Raw genomic sequence first — 20,683 nt, forward strand, 5'->3', positions numbered from 1 at the left:
AAAGACCCGCGCTCGGACCACCTAGCAACAAGATCAATAGGCTAAATTACAGCGAGCCAGGTAGTAACCGATATATCTATAGCGTTTCCATTCATTATTTAACAAAAGAAAAATCTGCGAGCGTACAACTTTCCTCTCTCCCTTGTTTCAATGCGCTCTTCGAACATTTCCGAGTAACTGCTTTGGACTTTTATAGTTCACTTGACTTCCGGAGCTTCGAACGTACAGGCTTCCGCTTCTATTGAAAACTGAAACATCGTATCGAGGTGGAATGGCTTCTGATAGTTAAATTTCACTTGAATTTTTATTATAACAACTCCGTTCCACTAGTACAAAAAAACCGGACGTCTTCACGATCATTTATAAGGTATAATAACGTATCATACAAATATTTGTATTCTCAGATGCTTACGCCGTTTTTCTTTCACTTCGTATCTACTCTTCGGTATCTTTCTTTAATGATCCGTGTATCTCGCTCCCTCAATGTTGTAGTACAAACAGGCAGACAGGCACAATACTCAATGTACATTCATTCTCGCAGCATCGATCGTGAATATATCCTTTTTCATGGCACACAATTATATCCATCCATACCATGCTTCTTCGTCGTGCCCTGAGTTCCTCTTTTCCGATATCTCTACGTTGTTGTACAAGTTTCGCAAGAATTTATCATCAGCTAAGGTAATGTTTTCTATAAAAATGATTAAGTTTTACATTTTTTTTACAAAAGATTAAATGTCGATCTGGGCGGTGTACTTTCATTTTTTAAATCGCGAGAAAAATCTCTGACAATCGAAGGATCGGATCTAACCTCACGCGATAACGTGGAAAGGCTGTATACTTAATTGCAAAGAATGACACGAGTATTTCGAACAACGTAACAAAGAAATAGTAGGCTGTGATACTCGAACATAACCTATTTAGGACAATACGCGAATTTTAAAAATGCTTTACAGCACAGTATTCTTCGATAAATGTACGCAAACGTTCGGAGACACATGATAAAATCGACAATAATTCCTTCCAGGAATTATGCTTTATAAAGATTTCCCTCGTAAAAATGTACAATACATATAAACCTAAGCCTCCCTCGAACATCACTTCGTGTTGCCAAGTGAGTAACAACAAAATGCTTATCAATTACAACACTTCTAGTGTAACAATTTCTATACGATGACTTTCAAAATATAAATAAAAATATACGCAAAAACTTCAGACATGGAAGATCAACAACGTGATTGGTGATATTATTAACATAGGGAATGTGACTGTACATGGCCGTTAAAATTATACTATATGCTCGGAACAATCGCTTAACTAGAGATCTGGTGCGAATCATTTACGCCACTAACGGGAAACTTATTATATACGCCAGCGTACTTAAAAATTTCAGCTACTACTAGTCTAATCTTTTCTGGAGTCTTTGCGCGATAGCAGCAACGAGTGCAGCACCTTTGCCACTGCCGTCCTCGGCGTGAATCATCTTGAACTACACATGGTTAATCGATTAATTACAATTCCATAGGAGATCATAATGCAAACATGTTTGTTGAAACTATACCTTGTGATCAGGAGCTAACAGTGGAATGTACTGTTTGATCCATGTTTCTAGTCGAGGATGGTGTTTATAGAGAGACCCATCTACAGCGATCGTGATGCGTTTCTTATCGATTCGTTTCAACAGAACTGATAAACCTGAATAGATAAATTCAATTAACAGTTCGGTGTTGTCCGTATGCTAGGGGTATGACGTTTTTCACGCGTTGAAACTTACATATCGAAACGAGGAGAGCTGCACGATTAGACACCACCTCGCAGACGTATTGTACAATTTTAATATCCTCTTCGTCGGGATCGATACCAAACTTCATCAGAATTTCCCTCGTATTGCTATCACCGCCGTCCACAGAGTCCCTGGATTTCAATACCAAAATATATTACTCTATAAACTTCACTAAAATATAAGATATTCTGGTTTGAAACTACATACTGCTCAATGTCCGAAACTAAATCACTTGTGAGATTGCCGGGAACCAAAATAGACCCAGGCGTGTGTCCTAAGAATAGAAGCCCATCTTTGGTTAACTTTGCGAGCACCACTCGCACGATTTCACCTAAGTATTTTCCGCTGATATACTTTTCGAATCTGTTAATTGGAATGATCGTGGTATAATAAATACGCCGGAGGTGAACTTTCACTTTATACATTTTTCAAACGGTGCCAGCACTCACGTGAATGAATTTACGATGAGAGAGTTCGCGTCGTTCTCGCGGTCGTAATCTGTTTTGATAAAGTCCAGAACACCGTTGTCTCCAAATGCACCCCATTCGATGTCGATAATAACCTTCGATTGTGAGAAACAATGTAACATTAAAGGATCGATATTCCTGGATGGAAAGAAAATGTTGCAGAGATAAATTACCTCGCGTTCACCGTGCCTTTCGGTCTCCCAATGCTCGACTCTGTCAGCTCGCTCGAGATAACAGGCATTGCTACCGGTGCCCAATATCAGCCCGATTGCGGTATCGTGATCTATCGTCGATGCCTGCACCAATGCTCCCGTGGTATCGTTCAAAATAGCCACGACTTTCACTTTGGTGTCTCCTCGGCGATCTAAAGCTTCACGAAGCAGCCTCACAGCATCCTCGTTAACAACATCGGGGCAATTGAAGGTTTTGGTCCAAGTCACGAGTATTCCAATATCCAAAGAATGTTGGATCATTGGAAAAGAGAACGTGAATCCTGCAAAGAATGGAAATCGATGTATTCGATAGAAATCTACTCTCCAAGTCATACACCTTTACACACTAATCGTCGTATTTTGAAACTGATCGCATGTGAGATGAAGGTAATCTATGTTTGATCGATAACGAGTGTCATCCACTTGAATTCGCAAAATCAATATGAAACACGATATACTCGAAAGCTGATAGCAGAAAGTGCTCAAAGAGAATTTCCTTTCGGATTCAATATAATCGCAATTATCCCGAGATCATCAAAGGTTATTTACGTGACACCGCGGAGAGCACCAGACGTGGCAATTAAAAGTCTCACACGTGATCCCTTCCAGTGTACATTGACTTCAATTTACCAAGGGGAAGCTCTACATCCTGAAGACCCTGCTCAATGACGAAATCACTGACGCATTTCGCCAGATAATCAAAGAGATGAATCCCCGAGCCAACTCTCAAATCGGAGCTAATGTGATATTTCTTCACTTGTTCCCGGATAGGTGTGCCATGGACCAGTTCCAAAAGGAGCACTCGGAAATTCGTGCCACCAAGGTCCAATGCCAAATACAAGCCCTCCTCTGGAAATAATTTTCATCGATCCATTATCGTTTCGAGTATCCGCATAACACGATACACGGTAAAAATTGTAATTCCAATGCTCCTATCGTTAACATAATCGTTCTTAATCTCTTAACGAGTACAATATGTTACAATCACTTATACCGAACAATTCAATACTTATCGCGAATGGTGAGTGTTCTTATCGAAGGAATGTTGTAACAACCTGTGCCATCGAGAAGTTCCGGGATATAAGTATTCTCCATCTGCAGCGAAGAGGACTGCAGGTGAATCCCTTTGTCCATTTCCGACTGGAAAACCTCCGCGATCTTCCTGACGGTGGCAGCCGAAAATTTTAGCCCCGCTATCTTTTGCTCGACCTAGAACCAAATATTTCCTTGAATAACGCTATCGTATTATCCACATGATCGTGATCGAAAACATCCGATCGGATCGATGCGATCGTGAAATTTTCCGTGGCCTATAAATCCCAATCGTACATCGACAAACCTTACAGAACATTTTCGTGCGATCACAACAACGTCTGTTACATGATCTCTAATGGGATACTAACAAGCGAGCCAAATATGGGAAACGCGCGCTCGTGTTAGTTACATGACGAATTGCGATAAAAAAAGAGCTAAATTTGCAGCAATACAGATAAATTGTTTGTTTAGAGGAAGTTTTAATCGGAAAGTATGATCTTGCCTGCACACGATATTCTTCTCGTTTCGGTTTATGTAAGAGGAATGGTATCGTTGCGATTTATGAACGCTAGCTATGTCTACTCTGTACATACCTATACTTAAGGGAAAAAATGGTATTTTAATTGCAACTGGATTTACAGCCTTCGATCAAAATAGCTTATCTGATGCGCTTTATAACACGCAACAATAAAAAAATATATTTCACTTTGTACCTCTACGGAAAGTTCCAATGAAAGTTCTAATCATTGCATAAGCGATAATGAGCTCAAGAAGCTTTACCACCACCTTAAGTCCCTGGTAAATTTTGAAAGACTTTGATCTCAGCATTCACAAAAATTGCAGATAAAATTCTTTATTTGAAGTTCGTGACGAACGTGAACAAATGCGAGGTGAAAACCTAGAGTTCTCATGATCAAGATGATACTAATATTTCACCTCGTCGAAGGCAAACCGGTTGCATTCACGCAAACATCGCCGCCAAACCAAAATGTAAAAATTCTAGAAACTGATATTAAATCGACAAGAGCGAAAGACAAGAAAATCTGTTGTTCAAATAATACCGTCGTCGTCGTACAAACTGAGATCGTCGGAAAAGATACACGCGAGCTGTTCTCGTGCACGTAAACAATCCTCGACAGTGCACGCGACGGAGGATATTAAGTGGCGCAATGTTTTAAATGTCAAGAAATTTATTGCTTCCCTCGTGGATTGAATCGTCAACTCAACCGCTACTAGCAATGGATGAAACTATTCTCGTGTTCCGTCTCAATTCGACAAGATCGGGGAAGAAATTGTCGAAACAACAGTAAACAGATGTTGGCCGTGACCATTACGCGGTCTACTTTAATCGAATACGGAAAGAACGCGTGGGTGGCTCGTTACAGCTTCCACTTGAGCAACATTCTTTGTATAAACGTTTATATCAAGAACGCACGTAGAATGGTTATCATCGACTGTTACCAAACATCTTTTAGGCAATGGAAAGAAAGCTCCAACATTCTTCGATATCGTGCTCCATTAATTGCAAGATCGAATCAACGGGGTTGTTTATTATTTGTCCTTTATCCATGGCATTACGAATCGGCGTATGTTCGCCTATAACTTGCTCAAATAGCTCGACCTCTTCGTAACCAGAATTTTTTATGCGATAACCTTGTGTCAAAAGTCACCACACAAGCGAAATGATGTAGACTAGTATACGAGTAAACACCAGATAACTAGCAAAAACTAGCTGAATCGACGACCATATATCTATTTCCGTTATTCTTACGCAAAAATACTATTTCATAATTCTAAATTGCACCAAATGGTCCCCATGAAATTCTATCGAACTTCGCGGAATAGAGATCCTCTCGAACCATTTCAGAAATTATTAAGTGATCCCAATGCTAATGCAGAGCGGTTGCGTAACTGAACGTGCGGGTTAGAGGAAGACGCGCATTTTAGACGACATAAATTGATCCCAACGAGTGTCACCGGAGAGATCGAGGCGAGTAAAAGTGAAAGTGTTTATATACGATCGGTGGGTGTCGGTAAACTCTTAACGAGAATGTCGCAAGGTTAAGGACTCGGGGATACTCGCCGTTTCTCGCATTGGGAATGATTCAACGCTCTATCAGTCATCAATCAGACAGATATCGGATCAGGGTGGACAATACGGGTACGAAGAAAAAAAAATGATAGCAGTGATCAGGAACCGCGGATACCTCGTGATCCGATGGCGTTTCGCGAAACGAATCCTTGGAATGGTAGACGATAGTCGAATAACATTCGTAAGCAGTAACCGTGATAACTATTCGAGACGGTTCTCATAACTTCGCGTTGCTTCGTTGAATGTCATTCTTATCGTGTGCGCTGGCTCGCGTTATTGCGATGGAACATTGAGTTTCCTCTCCGGCCTCGTACGTGCGTACAAAGGCTGGAAGTTCACGGCCTACAGACGAGGAACCGTTCATTGTTAGATAACCAAGCGGAATGTCGTTCGAATATCTGAATAGTTCGAACGCATCGGTTTCGCTTACCTTTTGCCGCCTCACTTCGTCTACGAGTACCAACGGCGATACCTGTATCGCCTCGTTGAGGGCATGTTCGGTGGGGGCGACCATGTCTGTGGGATTGTCTGAAATAAATGGAGAAACACCGTTCAATACATTGAATACAGTATCGTATTTTTAATATTTACATTGTATCGAGTTTCCTATCATCTCAAAGAAAATTTTTAGTACTTCTGTGCAACTGGAGAAATTTGAGAAAAGAAAAAGCATCTACGCGTGGTCCGCGTGCTCACCTGATTGCCACGCACGGAGTATTCACAATGAGAGATTTTTTGAATGAATCAAGTCGCGCTACGTTGCGAGAGTGAATGAATTAGTCGTCGTGGCGTATGATAAAGCGGAGACAGGAAGAGGAGCCGTGCAATTCTTGACGAGCGCGAGAAGCGTTCTGAGAACGAGTTAAAGAGATCACCCCGTAAACTTGTACTCCTCGATTACTTATTTTCCCTCGTTCCACTCTTTCCCTCGACATTTGGTAAGATGATAACGCCAATAGCTTACAGTGCCAAACGAAAGGTTGAAAGTCCACAATATTTTATAATATGTCTGATAACGCGGCGCGATCGAGTTGCGTGAATTACAGTCTCGTTCCGTCTTCAACAAAAGGCACATCTACTCGCAAGGCCCGTCTCTTCGCACTAATCGACCGCATAGTTACCGCATGCGGCGATTATGTTGCTTAAATTGATTAATAACAGTTGCAACGATAACGGGGAACCGATAACGTGTATGCACGATATTCGCCGAGTCATACAAACGATGAATTTTTATTTAAACACAAAAACATCGATCGTTCCACGCGGCTGACCTAGAAGAATTGTGCGACGAGATCATATACCGTGCGGATCCCCAATCGACCTCGAAGAAAAGGAAAGCGCCGCTCCAGATTTCAGCTAAGACGTACAAGAAAACACGGATACTCGACGAATATCAATAACGAGACAGTCATTGCTCTACGGGTCATCAAATATCGTAACATTATCACGCAGTTGACTAATAATGAGGAAATACACGAAAGTTCGTATCGCGAGCGTACATTATTTTGGACAATTTCACGGTACGACGGAAACCTTTATCAACATATCTCGCTTGTGTCGTGAACATCGTACGACTGAAAAAGAAACATAAACGATAAGGAAGGATCAATGATCGAACTTGTAATGTGTTGTAACAGTAAGACACCAACGGCACTTGTTCCAAAGTTCGAAGAAAATCCATCATCAGGAAGTAATCACTCGCGTTCACCGTTCACTGATCACTCTCTATCGAAATTCTAATGATCGGATCAAGACAGAGAAACAAAACGTAATCACCTATCACAATTCTGCCAATATACTTCGCGAAATTCTTCTGACATGCCGAGTGCTTTTGGAGCAGCATGTTCGTTCGTACACAATTGGCGAGCGCGGTATACGAGGTGTCCCAGAACTCGCTGGACAACTCTTTAAGGAACGACTTCTGATATCAATCCAAGCAACTTTTCTCTTCGCCAAAATTTTCGGTTCGACCTTCGTTTCTGAGTTATTGACGAGAAGCAGAGCGTATCGATCTGAGAGCGTGCAAAACCCATGCGTAATAGTTGATACAACTTTCGATCGACAGTGATTCGATAAACCGATTTGTTCATCCGAGTATGGTAGTTTGTATCCAGTGCTACGGTCTTGCGCGCGGGCTCTATGCACTCTCAGATTGGCTAGCGTTTTTCATTAATAATTTGAAAATGAAGCCGAGTCGAGAATTTTGAGGAAGGAAGAATTTGCTCGAAATTGGCTCAGGAATCGCACCTTGAGCATTCTCTGTCGAGTTTTGAGACACCCTGTACAGTATATACTTGCTAGCGTACATACACGCGCAAGCGCGTTCGAATTGCAAGTACAGTCCTGTGCATAAACTAATCGTTTGAATCGATCGAGTCGTTCATTGAACCTTACGAAAGAAAAAAAAAAAAGGTAAATCAATTTGAAAATGTCACACACCTACCGAATTACTCAACCATTGAACTGTAATCGAGACAATTCATTTCTACGGTGAAATAAAAAGAAAGGTAAAAAAAGAATTCCGGTTTTAGTATCGATACTAAAGACATAAAAGTTGAAGAACTCGTTCGGCGAGCAAGATTCGCCAAGGTACATGCCGTGCCCCTCGCATACCATCGACATGTATTATTTTTATTATTTTTCACGTCAGTCTCAGAATTACTTCTCTTCTGCGGTTTCGTTCTATCAATTTCATCATGAAGTGGCCGCTGCTCACTTGCCAACAGAAGATAGTATATTATTTTCGAACTATTTTTACTTCACCAACAACTGAAAACAGTGGCTATTCGCGGTAATTTATTTCAGGTTCTTCATTAGCGAACAGTTCATAAATATCGAAACAGACCAGTAAGTCAATATAGTAATCGTTATCGCATGAACAAATTTCTAAGCAATCGTAAATACCGCATAAACGTTTTGGTCTGCATTAGAACCGTGTAAGTGCAAACTTAATTGTTGCGCTGATGCATTCAAATGTTAAATGCCATGCGAACCAATTGATCCGATATAGATGATAGTTCGACTTCGTCACGATAGATTTTTCACGGTCGATTACTAGAGAGAGGGGGAGGGAGGGAGAGAGAGAGAGAGAGAGAAGGAAAAGGAGAGGAAGAGAGAGAGAGAGAGAGAGAGGGAGAGAGAGAGTAGGAGAAAAAGAAGAAGTAGAGAGAAGACACCGCGAAATGGTACTGGAATATTCTTACGAGCCATCAAAGCCGCTTTGAACGAAGCTCCATTAAAATCAATTGGAAGGTGCAAAACGTCAACCGAGATAATTTAGCCACTTGACCTGACGTGATGATTTTAATCCATACTGCAATACGCACACTTGTCACAGAGACCATGTCGAATACCACATTTCGAAAGACTTATTCCTCATCGAATGATGGGTTCTATAGAGAAAAACCTACTGTTTATCTGAGCCTTTCACCTATCGCGATCAATGATTCACCACTTCTGTTTCCTTTGTTTAATTTGTGATTCCACTATCGATCTATTTAATTAATGTGACGTAACGATAAATATCACGTTACGTGAATTTGTACCAGCCGTTCGCGCATAGCGATTACAAAAAACGTAAACGTTTTTGCGCCCGATTTCTTGCAAAAACGGAATCACGCGCGGCTTTCAACCATACGTACACGATAACGGAGCACCCCTTCATTAAAGAGCGTGCCCAGTTATGTATGATCCTTGCCGCTTGAATTATAGAGCTTCCGTGAATTACGGTACCATTATTGCCAAGGTCTCGACTAAATTTTAATCGAATAGAATTTCCTCGAGGATACCGCCGGGTCGTGGAATTTTATTATCGAAATCATTACTAAATATGGAATGGGATCGCCAGGAGACGAATGTAACCCGCGAATTTATGCGACACCGGACAAAAAAGTTCATTATCTATTTCTGCGATACCCGTATCAGAGGAAGACACAACTACGTAACCCAGATAATATATACGATTGACTTAGTTAAATTTCGTAATTCCCCTATAAATCTGTCCAAGTGTCGTCGGGTTCAACCGATCAACCGCGTTAATTTTAAAAACATTACATGATTATTTAAGACTTCGCTCGAGATCCGAGTACGTTCGTAGACACGTGTTTATCAAGATAGCTGTCCAGTTTCCCTGTTAATTCCACGAATCTCGTATATGCGCCGTGGTAAAATTGGACAGTGACCAATCGGGTAATTGTACGAGCACAGGTGAAACGTGTGATTTTCATTCCAAAAGTGCTACACGTGACGTAATTGAACTGTTGTCGCACGATAAGCTTGTGCTCTTGGAACATTATTTTACAAAATTAATTTACACGATAACGATCGAACCAGACGATAAAACGATAGTTATCGACAATGGGCAATGGTTGACAAGCGTAACACGGTAAGATGTGCTCGTTCAAAGTTGTTATCAACGACATCACCGTTAACGATGCAGCATAATAGCGAATCGTGAATGACAAGGTCTAGCCAAGAGCAAAGAAAACGCCGCGTGAATAATGTACGAGGCATGATAATGACAATTTTTGAATTTGTTAAAACTCAACGAACGCGTCGTTAAAACTATGTTTATACATTCGTGTAAGATCACAGAAATATATTGAAGCGCGATGACAACACATGCAGCGCGTAACACCTCAAGGACCCACGTGGGTTCATCGACAAAATAAACAGTGGTATACGCGGCTTTACGTTTCACTTCTAATATCACGATGATTGACATCAACGTTACAAACCGGTTAAAGGAATAAAAAGCCTGTGTCCGTCAATTTTAAGGTGATATAAGCGGCGTTACGGTGGTATCGATGCAGTCTGACAAAACGAATTAAACTATGCTGCCGTTCGTCAAGGATCAACGAGCCCGAAGGCGCCAACAACCAAGCACGTGCGAACTATTCTAGGAAAACAAGAAATGCAAGCTCACCCTAACACTTTCTACGTACGTCAGCCGGGGGACTCCCACGATCGCTCCAACCTCTGGTCTTCCTGTTATCCTTCGTCCGAGTCCAGTTACCAGTTAACAACTGTGAAGTTTCACCGGGGACGTGACAGAGACGCACACACGTGCAAACACGTGGGTGGAATACCATGAAATGTACTCCGTTCCAGAGGAGCAACTGGTCGAGCCTCCGGATCGTTGCTGTCCCCACTGCTCCAACTTGTAAACCGTATCTGTGCGTATTACGTGCGCGCGCGCGCACGCCCCTCCGCGCACGCACACTTGCCTGCACGTTTCGCTCACGCGATCCACTCACTACACGTGGGATCCTGTCTGCGTAAATTTTTCGCACACAATCACCAGCGATAGTCTTTGATCTATCGCGTGAATGCATGTACGTTCTGGTATATCGCGTGCTTTGAACCTAATCTGAACCGTACCGCTCGTAATGCTTGCGTAAATGCAATGATTTCTCGGATTTGTGATCATGCTCGTACAGCTCGCGCCTTTTTTCTTCGATCCTTTCCTCTTCGTCTCTCAATCTTTGGTCCTGCATACACTCCTGATACCCTAAAAGTACAATCTTTTGAAAGTACATTTATTTAAATAGAGGATAATTTCAGACTAGGATAACAGGATTCGTGATTAGATATAAAATGCATACAGATAATCATTACTTATTCCCCACAAATTTATTTAATATTAGTTTTAATAAACATATAGAAACTGTGAGTGACACGTCCCAAATGTTCCGACAATGTTCGCATTATATTAGTTGAATGGAGTTTGAATATAGCTGCAATAAAATAACATCCGTCTCCTAAACTACATAGGCTGAATGGAGTTTGATTAAATTGGTCAGCGTGTTTAAATTTAGATCGTTACAATTGACCGACCCTCTCATGGTTTCATAATGTATAGCATCAATCTATAGACAACCATCTTGCACTTGGATATGATAATTAACGTAAGCACAATTCGTGTTAAGGCCCCGGGGGTTTAGCGAGGCTTAACTTTGAATGACTGATAGGTACGTGTGAAAGGAACAGTTGGTAGTTCTGTATCTCAAAACGCGTTTACTATTTCGTTATCTCTCATATGAACACAAACTTAATAGCCAATGTCAAACGTAATTAACTTAAGCGAACACGACATATCTAATGACTTAGTTAAGTGAAAAAATGTTTGTAAATTTATATATGTATATATCCTCCCATTTATTCGTGAAGTAACGTAATTACTATTAAATAAACCGCGCGTGCAATATTCAGCGTTGTACTCAGTTCTTAACACAAGTTTCTAATGCGAATCTACCTATATATATTTGTAAAATATAATAAGCTGAAATATAAAGATACGACTGTAATATTCACGTTACTCCGGTAACAGATCGTCGCCTAATTCTTCGTCACCGAAATCATCGTCTCTCTTTCCGGCGGACGTCATGGGACGAATAGGTAATGGACCAATCAGATCTACATAATGAGTACCTACGCAAAGTACATTTTTTCTAATTTACTTACATATCGCAGCATAAATATTATGTTGTAAAAAACTGAAAAGACTTTGGCCAACCCGGTAATACATTTCATTAGAAATTATTGGAAATTTGATAATAAATTATAGCACGAGTCTGGGAACCATTGCTATATACAGAGAACAAGAATAGGCTGTTCAAAATAGCTAAACTCGTCTATCATCTGTTCAATCCATTAGAGCTATTCAACCATCATCTGTAGATCATTCTTGCTAATACTCATTTCAAATAAAGCTACACACATTCTGGGACTTTGATAGCTTTCACTAAGTGTTTAATTTTATGTACAGGTATACCTACTACTTTATCGATAATTATACCAACAGAAAAATGTATTGTTTTTCTATAATTTCGGTTTTTGAGTAATACGTACCTGATTGATCGTTCATATCAATTGCCACCTCCGCGATATTTTCGTTTGTACTAACTCGATTAGTTCGCGTAATGCCAGCGCTACTCAAACCTTGATTTTCTCTTCTATTAAAAGTAGGACTTGATCTGTGATCCGACAATACGCTCATTCCAGAACTAGTTCGAGACGATGCCCCGCTATTACTTCTTTTCGATCCTATACAACGATATTAAGCATGTTAACAATGTTATATTCCATATAATTATAGATGTAAACCAAACGTACCTGGTCTTGCAGATCCTTGTCTGTCCTTCAATTCTTTCGCTTTCTCAGCGCGTTTTAATTCCGCTGCGTATAGTTGTGCCTCTTTTAAACCTAAATCGCTGCATAAGCGAACTAAAAATTTTAGACACTCGATATTGTCGGGAAACTTATTATGAATGTCTTGGTATTCCAAGAGAGCTTTGTGAAATTGACCAGTTCGTCTCAAACACGCAGCGACAAGTAAACGCCATCTCGGTTCATCAGGAGCAAGTTCTACCGCTTTCTTGAAATAAATTAGTGCTTTCTCTGCAATTTGCATCGATACGAAATACGAACCCAGCCAATCGATTACCTCGAAATTGGCAGGAAAAAATCTGTAGGACTGTACGGGTACAAACATTAATCACATCATACGATTGGATAGCTAACAATTTACGAAAAATTTAGCAAACAATTTACATCGCTATAAAATTGATGTGCTTGTTGTTTATCTCCAGTAGTGTCATACATTTCGCCTAATTTTTGCAAAACTCCTGGGTCACATGGTATAATGCCAAGCAGTTGATTATACCTAATGTAAATTTAAATTTCAATTGTACCAAAACTCAATAAAATTCAAGATGTACGTAGGAAGGAGTCTTAATACCATTCTGCTGCTTGATCCGTGTCGCTCATAAGTTGATACAAATGACCAATTTGGTATAACGTTTGCGGATCGTGTCTAACAATATTACGAACTTTCCAAAAACATTCCAATGCTTCTTCGTACATATTTTGTTTTTTGTATACTAATCCTATGAAATACGTCCTCATAAAGTATTTAATACTTATATTATTGCGCTAATAATAATTACCTAAATTGTAAAGAGCTTGCACATGACTGGCATCTGTATCTAATGCACACAAGAGAAGTTCTCTAGCAATGTTTAAATCACCTTTTTTCATCGCACACGCCGATAAGTTCACGTAAGCGGCTGCATTATAATTATCTGCATTCCGAGCGATTTCACCACATCTTTCTGCTTGATCATAATCTCCTTGCTAAGAATTACATAATATCGTTAATATTTCATTCGTAATAGACAAAAACATAAATATTGCTTACGAGAAAATAAATGAATGAAAGCATAGTCGCAGCTGAACTGTTAGCTTTGCTTTCTCGATTTTCAAACATTTTCAGCGTGTCAATAGCCAACTGTGTCTCTCGGTTATGTAGAAATACCATGGCTTTGCTTATTTCCAAATCAGCAGCTAATGGTCCGTAAGCTGAAGACTTTATAGTATCCACGCACCTTTGAAAAATTTCATTGTTATTAATGAACAAAAAAATTGAATATCCACCTATATTATTTAGCTTTACCAAGCGAAACCAGCTGTAAGTGTATCCTCGATTACCGGTGCTATAAGTTTTGCCGCGCAAAGAATAGTTTTTTCCGCCTCCGATTTCAATTCTTTTTCTAACTTCGATAGATCATCGGTTTTCAAGATTTCATTCAATATATTAGAAGCAACATCATCCTGTGAAAGAAACAATCAAAATTTAACAATAAACCTGTATTAAACATTTGATTAAAAATCGGTGATGAATATTTAAATTACATATATGTGCTCAATGTGCATAATACTACCAATGAACTTGCAATTATTACACAAAAGTGATATGTTTATCAATATTATTTAAAATACTATAACAGATAGTTATATAATACTTGGATATATATAGTGCTCAGAAAAAATGCTTCATACAGTGATATTTATAAACGCGCCCAACTCACTGTACTTATATTATATCTATCCTCCTGATCTATGTTAAGTTGAACTTCTAATAACTCTAAAAATGCCCTTTTCATTTTATCTCTATGAGACAATGCGAAATGACATAGAACAGTATGCAAGCCTGCTTTAAATTCAGCTCTTTCTTTCATGACCCATTCAAAACTATTAGCAGCTTCTTCTAAACGACCCATTTGCACAAATAACATTCCAATGTTATGCATTATTTTTATTCTGTGAATCGTTTAATGAATTGATATTAGTAGAAATATTGGGAGCTCAAAAATGCAACTGTGATAACCCAACAACCTTACGCTGCTGTAATATACTACATAATTCTTTCACCTCAAATCTTTATGAGCCGCTGGAGCTTGATCAAATGCCATTCGGTACATTTTAATTGCCTGAGACAACTGTCCCATTTTAACATATATATTACCCATATTCACTTTTAGTCTAGCACTATTACTGAACATTCTATTTCTTGTTATAACTTGATAAGTAGCTATAGCTTCGGTAAGCATATTATTGTTAGTATATTGAATTGCCAAATTAAAAATGACCTAGGAAATAATAAAACCTGAACAATTATCAATATTTTTTAGAACCTATACAGCTAAATGAGAAAATTTAATTCCTACAGCGAACGTTAAATCTACATTGTGGTTGTCACTCAACCCAGCTTGTTCTTGTAGCCTAATTAGAGCTTTTTCCCTCGAGGAAGCTTCCCTTGCTCGCTCTAAAGCAACCCTCATGTTTTTCTCGTATGCTGCTTGTACTGAACTTTCTATTAATTCCATAATTTTTTTCTCAGCCACTTTTATTTTTTCTTCAGGCCTTGAAGAAACAAAACATTGAAAATGTAAATTCTCTAAAGTATGGCTACAACTTAATTTTAGTCTAATGTCAATGGCTATAAGCTCACGTGTCTTCCTTTCCAGTTTCTAAAGGTGGTGCAGGGCCTTTGGTAGTACTGCTCATATTCAATGGATCAAATGCTTGACGACTATTACTAGTGTAACCAGCACCTCTAACTGCAGTCATTGGTCTGAGACCGCTAGTAGTAGGACGTAAAGATATACTAGTACCACTTCTGTGAAACTGAAAGCATCAAAATTACATATCACATCAATATTATCAAATCCAAATAAATTTAAATGCCCATATTTTTACTTACTCCGGTCGAAGTACCCAAACGCATAGCAGTTCCTGGTATTTTTGGTGTAAACTGTATATAATTAAACAATCAAACTTTTTCAATATTATCTATAAATTAATTTTTTTATTATAATGCATTTATTGGTACTTACAATTGATCTTTTCCCATAGCTCGTGCTAAGAGCTTCTTGAAACAATTCATCTTGTTCAAGATCCTTAATGCTATATATTGATGGATAATCATTATATCCATCATAAATATTGTCATCAACTTGTACAACATTAGCCATAGTTAACATCATTATTGACGGTACTAACAAATATTCACGACGATACTACTTTCTTTTTCTTATAACTTATCTGCATGCAAAAGACGTTATTTTTTAAAAAAAGCAAACACCCGCGAGAAGTGTCATAAAAGACATAATTGATTGGTGCGCTGAATTACAAACAAAACTTATCTAGTTACATCTACGTTTGGAATATCAATAGATTGAAGCGCTGTTATTTATTGCAAAATAGATTTAACACAATTAGTAGTGTAAATAAAAATTTTTGTAGCAACGATCATCAATAAATGTAAATTGTGCATTCACGTGTAAATAAAACTTAACTAAACTGGCTTATAATTACGTTCAGTTGCACTTAACAGTCGGAACGTAACATTTATTGGTTGGCAATGTACGCCTTCGTACACATTTTCGTCGACAGATCTATAAAACCATGAACGTAATAAAGTATCGTATAAGTTCGACGTAAAAAAAGAATATTTCAAGAACGTATAATATTCTCTATAAATTTTCTTTCGCTGTATCGTCGACTTGAAAAAATAATAATATCCGAACAATTTTTTATTGGCAATCTGACAGTAGATTTTGATTTTACTCCGAAAAAGGCGGGGTTACTTTGTACGCTAATGCCAAGTAACCTGCTGTTGTTTCGTTCGGCCAATAATGTTGATAAATAACCGAGTTTGACATGTGTTTCGTGATAACAGATAAGTTTCAATTGACAAAATCATGTGAAAACATTCTGATCGTTTACTGCTCGAATACAGTACAGTTAAAGGCTGTGTATCTGTGATGTGATTTCGGGAAATAATTTAAAGGAATTTTAAGAAAATGACAACTGAGCAAAGTAGGCACGATCATTCCCTTGCGATTAGACAGGAAATACAACGTTTCGAAAGTGTTCACCCGTCTATTTATGCTATTTATGATTTGATCGATCTTATATCTGACACGCACATTGCAAAACAGATCCGCGAGCATGTTGTTGCGATTGAAGGTATGAATTGTAACAGGGATTTTTTTGTAAGGCACTTATTCGTACAATGAAAAACATCGAATATAATTTCTTTGTTATAGATTCATTTGTTAATAGTCACGAGTGGACGTTAGCTAGAGATGTCCCGGAATTACATTTGGGAATTATCGGTTCATCTGACTCAGGCAAATCAGCCTTAGTTCATAGATATTTGACCGGCTCGTTTATGCACGAAGAATCTCCAGAAGGTGGTCGGTTTAAAAAGGAAGTCTTTATCAATGATCAGAGCTATCTCTTGCTCATTAGAGACGAGGGTGGAATACCGGAATTGCAAGTATGAAGATAAATATGTTGCATATATAGTTATACATGTACATTCGTGTCATCCGTATATTGAAAAACATACTGTGCATATCATTCTAATAATGTCCTTTTACTTAATGACATTTACCATAAATATTACTAATTTCAGTTTTCTGCTTGGATAGATGCTTTATTACTTGTGTTTAGTTTAGAGAGTGAAGAAAGTTTCTCGATAGTTTGCAATTTTTATAATAGAATGTGTTCGTTTCGAAATATGTCTGAAGTACCAAAAATACTTGTAGGAGTTCAAGGTAATACCTTGAGCATGTTACACTCTCATATTTATAAAAATATTCTTTAGTACATAATTCCCTTATATGAATTAAAATAATATATATTAATAATGTGTATTTGTTACATTGTTTAGATTCAATTAATGATTCTAATCCACGGGTTATAAAAGATGTTAGACCACGAAAATTGGCATGTGATCTGAGGTGTCCTTATTATGAAACATGTGCTATTTATGGTTTGAATGTTGAAAGGGTATTTCAAGATGGTAATTTTAGTTTACAACAAATTTTCAATATATAATATAAATTTTTAGTTTGATCAATGTATAGTTTGTAACATAATTATGTATTGTCTATTACCATTATGTTTAAACGATTTGTGTGATTATTTTGAGAATATTTTAAATATTACAGTGTGTCAAAAAATTATACAACATATATCTGCGAAGCATTATCGATGTAATGGGCAACAAGCAATAGATAACGAAACAAAATATCCAGTTCCAGTAATTGCCAAAAATACACAGCTTCTGACCAAAGAAATGGAAGCAACAAATTCGTCAAAATTAAACGTAAGTTCTAGGTCTCTAGTTTTTCCAGTTTTTTCCTAATGTGTTGCATTGAGCTTTGTACACAATAAATTCTTCTTCTATAGACATCTGATAAAGATGAAGATTCTAGATCACTACACAACAGCTCTACTCAGAATGATTCTGGGACAATAAGTGATAATTTTCATAATGTACAGAATCAACATGGAGACCTTAGATCTTCAATTTTAACACCAACTACTATCAGGTTCAATTTTGATAAAAAACGTATCATTTTCTTAGCGAAGAAGAAAAAAATTGGATTTACTTTAGTTTTATGCCACAGGAAATTTAGAAGAAAATCTAATATATTTACCCCATCAAAGAAGGAAAAATACAATATGGGTGAGATGGGTGTGGGCAGAGAAATACCTGTAAAGCAAGGATACTTGTTTAAACGCAGTAGTAAGTCTTTGAAAGAATGGAAAAAGAAGTATGTTACACTGCTGGAAGATGGTCGTTTAACTTATCATTCTAGTTTACATGTAATTGTCCTATGATTAAATATTTCTATACCGTAAATTAATCGTTACATTTAAGAAGTGTTATACATGTACATAAATCCGTTTATTCGCTTATTCTTTAGGATTATATGAATGATACTAATGGTAAAGAGATATTATTACAATATGTAACTGTAAAAGTGCCTGGTAAAACACCTAAAGGTTCTAAATCATCTAATGCTCAAGGTGCTTAGTTACACATTCATTCTTATGTATTCTATTCTATGAATCTTAATTATTATCTTACTTTGCAGAAGATAGCTTTGAATTTTCTATCATCTCATTAGAAAATAAGACATGGCATTTCGAAGCAAATAATGCAGAGGACAGAGATAGCTGGATTTCTGCTATAGAACAGCAAATATTGTCAAGTTTACAAAATAGCGACGGAGATAAAAAAAATGAAACTGACGCTTTCAAAATGCACTGCATAAAAAATAAAGTCTCGGGAAACGATGCTTGCGTAGATTGTGGCGCGCCTAGTAAGTAATAAGTTCATACACTGCAACAACTCTTTTCAGTTTCATTTTCGATAAAAAATTTATAATTTTACTGAAATTTTAGATCCAGATTGGGCTAGTTTGAACCTAGGTGTATTAATGTGCATTGAATGTTCAGGAATACATAGAAATTTAGGTTCACACATATCAAAAGTTAGGTCGTTGGATTTGGACGATTGGTCGTAAGTGCGATAACTACTTATTTTATTACAACAATAATCCTTCAATCTATGTAATAATAAATATAGTAAAAATAATGTCATCAATAAATGGTTTGTTCTTAAATGCAGAGGATTATATAAATCTAGAATCACTTTTTTCATATTGCATGTTAAGTAAGTATGCATGTATATACTACAACATAAAATAGCCTTGACATTAATTTTAGCGCAGGTCAGTTAAGTGTAATGTTAGCCCTTGGTAATGATATAGCGAATAGCGTTTGGGAATATTGTTTAAGCGGGAAACAGAAACCAAATTCAGATTCTCCTAGAGAAGAGAAGGAGCAGTGGATCAGATGGAAGTACGAGGACAAAATATTTTTGCCACCAATTAATCCAAACATTTCTTTAGGGAAATTACTTATTGACTCGGTTTGCCGGTAAATATCCTTAGACTTTGAACGAGTTGTACTGTTATAAATGTTTTGTTTAAATGATTGCTGGATAATTTTGCTGCATTGAATTGTAATGTAGGGGCGATATGAGAGCATTTACGTTGTGCTTAGCCAGATGTAGTTACGAAGATATTAACATGCCCGTCAGTATGGAAGATTTGAGAACACCCTTGCATTTGGCTTGTGCCACAGGAAATTTAGCTATGGCACAACTTCTGATATGGGTGTGTATTCGATCTTGACCAAATTAATAGTATATGAATGTTTAGAAAATTAAATAAATACTTGTGTATTGTTGAATCGTTGCAGCATAAAGCGAATCCACAAAATTTAGACCACGAGGGACGTACATGTATGTCGTACGTAAGAGCACTCGAAAGAACACTTGACAATTCATCGGATTCTATGGAAATGCAAAAGCTTCTCGAAGTACTTGAACAAGCTAGTGTCTGTGGAGTAGATGATGTAGAAACTTCTCAGTATTAAAATTGTTTATGTTCTGTACTTATTGCATGCAGGGCCGTTCTTTAATTAATGGCTTAGAGCTGATATAACTTTTATCGTTAACAGTACTGATACTCAGAATTACAACCAAAGTATGTTAAATGGGTTCAAAACGTATAAAACGGTCTATTTCTGCAATATTGAAGATTTTACATTATACGTAACAGTATGTATCTTTTTAATGATGGTTATAAAGTTCTTAAGAAGTTTAACCATATATTTTAACGAATATAACATACTTTGCATATATATTTGTACATTGAGAAGTAGTTTGAATTGAAAAAAAAAATATATATATATATATATATTTAACGAGGTTTAGATCAGTGAAAGTAATGACTAATAGTAAATTGGAGTGTACATTATCAATGACTGAGAGTACAAACACTCATAAATCTAGTTATATTTATACATTGAATACATTTAATGTATTTGAAAAATGCTTTTATAATTTTTATTTTATTAATTATGAATTAAACATATAATTACCTCGCAA

At 37.5% G+C, this 20,683-nt stretch overlaps 3 protein-coding genes across 6 annotated transcripts; 1 reads left to right on the plus strand and 2 right to left on the minus strand.

The window, feature by feature from the left end:
* Window positions 1–285: 285 nt before the first annotated feature.
* LOC143432845 (hexokinase-2) lies at window positions 286–10,760 on the minus strand. Of its 4 annotated transcripts, none has more exons than XM_076909774.1 (10): window positions 10,533–10,760; window positions 6,020–6,117; window positions 3,518–3,671; window positions 3,093–3,311; window positions 2,424–2,743; window positions 2,233–2,345; window positions 1,991–2,146; window positions 1,775–1,914; window positions 1,562–1,695; window positions 286–1,489 (listed from the first exon to the last, which is right to left on the minus strand). In XM_076909774.1, the coding sequence occupies exons 2-10, from the start codon at window positions 6,101–6,103 to the stop codon at window positions 1,400–1,402; spliced, it is 1,410 nt and encodes a 469-aa protein (XP_076765889.1). In that variant the 5' UTR covers window positions 6,104–6,117; window positions 10,533–10,760; the 3' UTR covers window positions 286–1,399. The 4 variants fall into 4 exon arrangements, with proteins under 4 accessions (XP_076765889.1, XP_076765888.1, XP_076765887.1 ...); XM_076909773.1 differs by having other exon boundaries at window positions 10,514–10,759; XM_076909772.1 differs by lacking the exon at window positions 10,533–10,760 and adding an exon at window positions 6,491–6,539.
* A 986-nt stretch (window positions 10,761–11,746) lies between these two features.
* Window positions 11,747–16,071, minus strand: Nompb (intraflagellar transport protein 88-like protein nompB). The gene is made up of 14 exons (XM_076909767.1): window positions 15,765–16,071; window positions 15,632–15,682; window positions 15,380–15,555; window positions 15,096–15,291; window positions 14,800–15,017; window positions 14,457–14,688; window positions 14,042–14,199; window positions 13,787–13,973; window positions 13,536–13,722; window positions 13,328–13,475; window positions 13,141–13,252; window positions 12,703–13,063; window positions 12,439–12,633; window positions 11,747–12,018 (listed from the first exon to the last, which is right to left on the minus strand). The coding sequence occupies exons 1-14, from the start codon at window positions 15,912–15,914 to the stop codon at window positions 11,903–11,905; spliced, it is 2,487 nt and encodes an 828-aa protein (XP_076765882.1). The 5' UTR covers window positions 15,915–16,071; the 3' UTR covers window positions 11,747–11,902.
* A 177-nt stretch (window positions 16,072–16,248) lies between these two features.
* On the plus strand, window positions 16,249–20,683 carry Ceng1a (Centaurin gamma 1A). Its single transcript, XM_076909771.1, has 13 exons — window positions 16,249–16,899; window positions 16,980–17,212; window positions 17,351–17,492; window positions 17,609–17,740; window positions 17,889–18,046; window positions 18,130–18,272; window positions 18,351–18,549; window positions 18,651–18,753; window positions 18,822–19,049; window positions 19,132–19,249; window positions 19,456–19,668; window positions 19,763–19,907; window positions 19,993–20,683. The coding sequence occupies exons 1-13, from the start codon at window positions 16,734–16,736 to the stop codon at window positions 20,167–20,169; spliced, it is 2,157 nt and encodes a 718-aa protein (XP_076765886.1). The 5' UTR covers window positions 16,249–16,733; the 3' UTR covers window positions 20,170–20,683.

Source organism: Xylocopa sonorina, chromosome 2 (assembly GCF_050948175.1).
Source record: "Xylocopa sonorina isolate GNS202 chromosome 2, iyXylSono1_principal, whole genome shotgun sequence".
Lineage (NCBI taxonomy): Eukaryota > Metazoa > Arthropoda > Insecta > Hymenoptera > Apidae > Xylocopa > Xylocopa sonorina.

Coding starts and splice junctions, on each gene's coding strand:
- Ceng1a (XM_076909771.1), top strand. CDS start 16,734: ATGACAACTGAGCAAAGTAGGCACGATCATTCCCTTGCGATTAGACAG. Junction 16,900..16,979: donor GCATGTTGTTGCGATTGAAG/GTATGAATTGTA, acceptor TCTTTGTTATAG/ATTCATTTGTTAATAGTCAC. Junction 18,550..18,650: donor CTTATCATTCTAGTTTACAT/GTAATTGTCCTA, acceptor CTTATTCTTTAG/GATTATATGAATGATACTAA.
- LOC143432845 (XM_076909772.1), bottom strand. CDS start 6,524: ATGTCGAGGGAAAGAGTGGAACGAGGGAAAATAA. Junction 1,696..1,774: donor AGCTCTCCTCGTTTCGATAT/GTAAGTTTCAAC, acceptor TTATCTATTCAG/GTTTATCAGTTCTGTTGAAA. Junction 1,490..1,561: donor TGTTAGCTCCTGATCACAAG/GTATAGTTTCAA, acceptor AACCATGTGTAG/TTCAAGATGATTCACGCCGA.
- Nompb (XM_076909767.1), bottom strand. CDS start 15,914: ATGATGTTAACTATGGCTAATGTTGTACAAGTTGATGACAATATTTAT. Junction 15,683..15,764: donor GCTATGGGAAAAGATCAATT/GTAAGTACCAAT, acceptor AATTATATACAG/TTTACACCAAAAATACCAGG. Junction 13,253..13,327: donor ACGGATCAAGCAGCAGAATG/GTATTAAGACTC, acceptor AATTTACATTAG/GTATAATCAACTGCTTGGCA.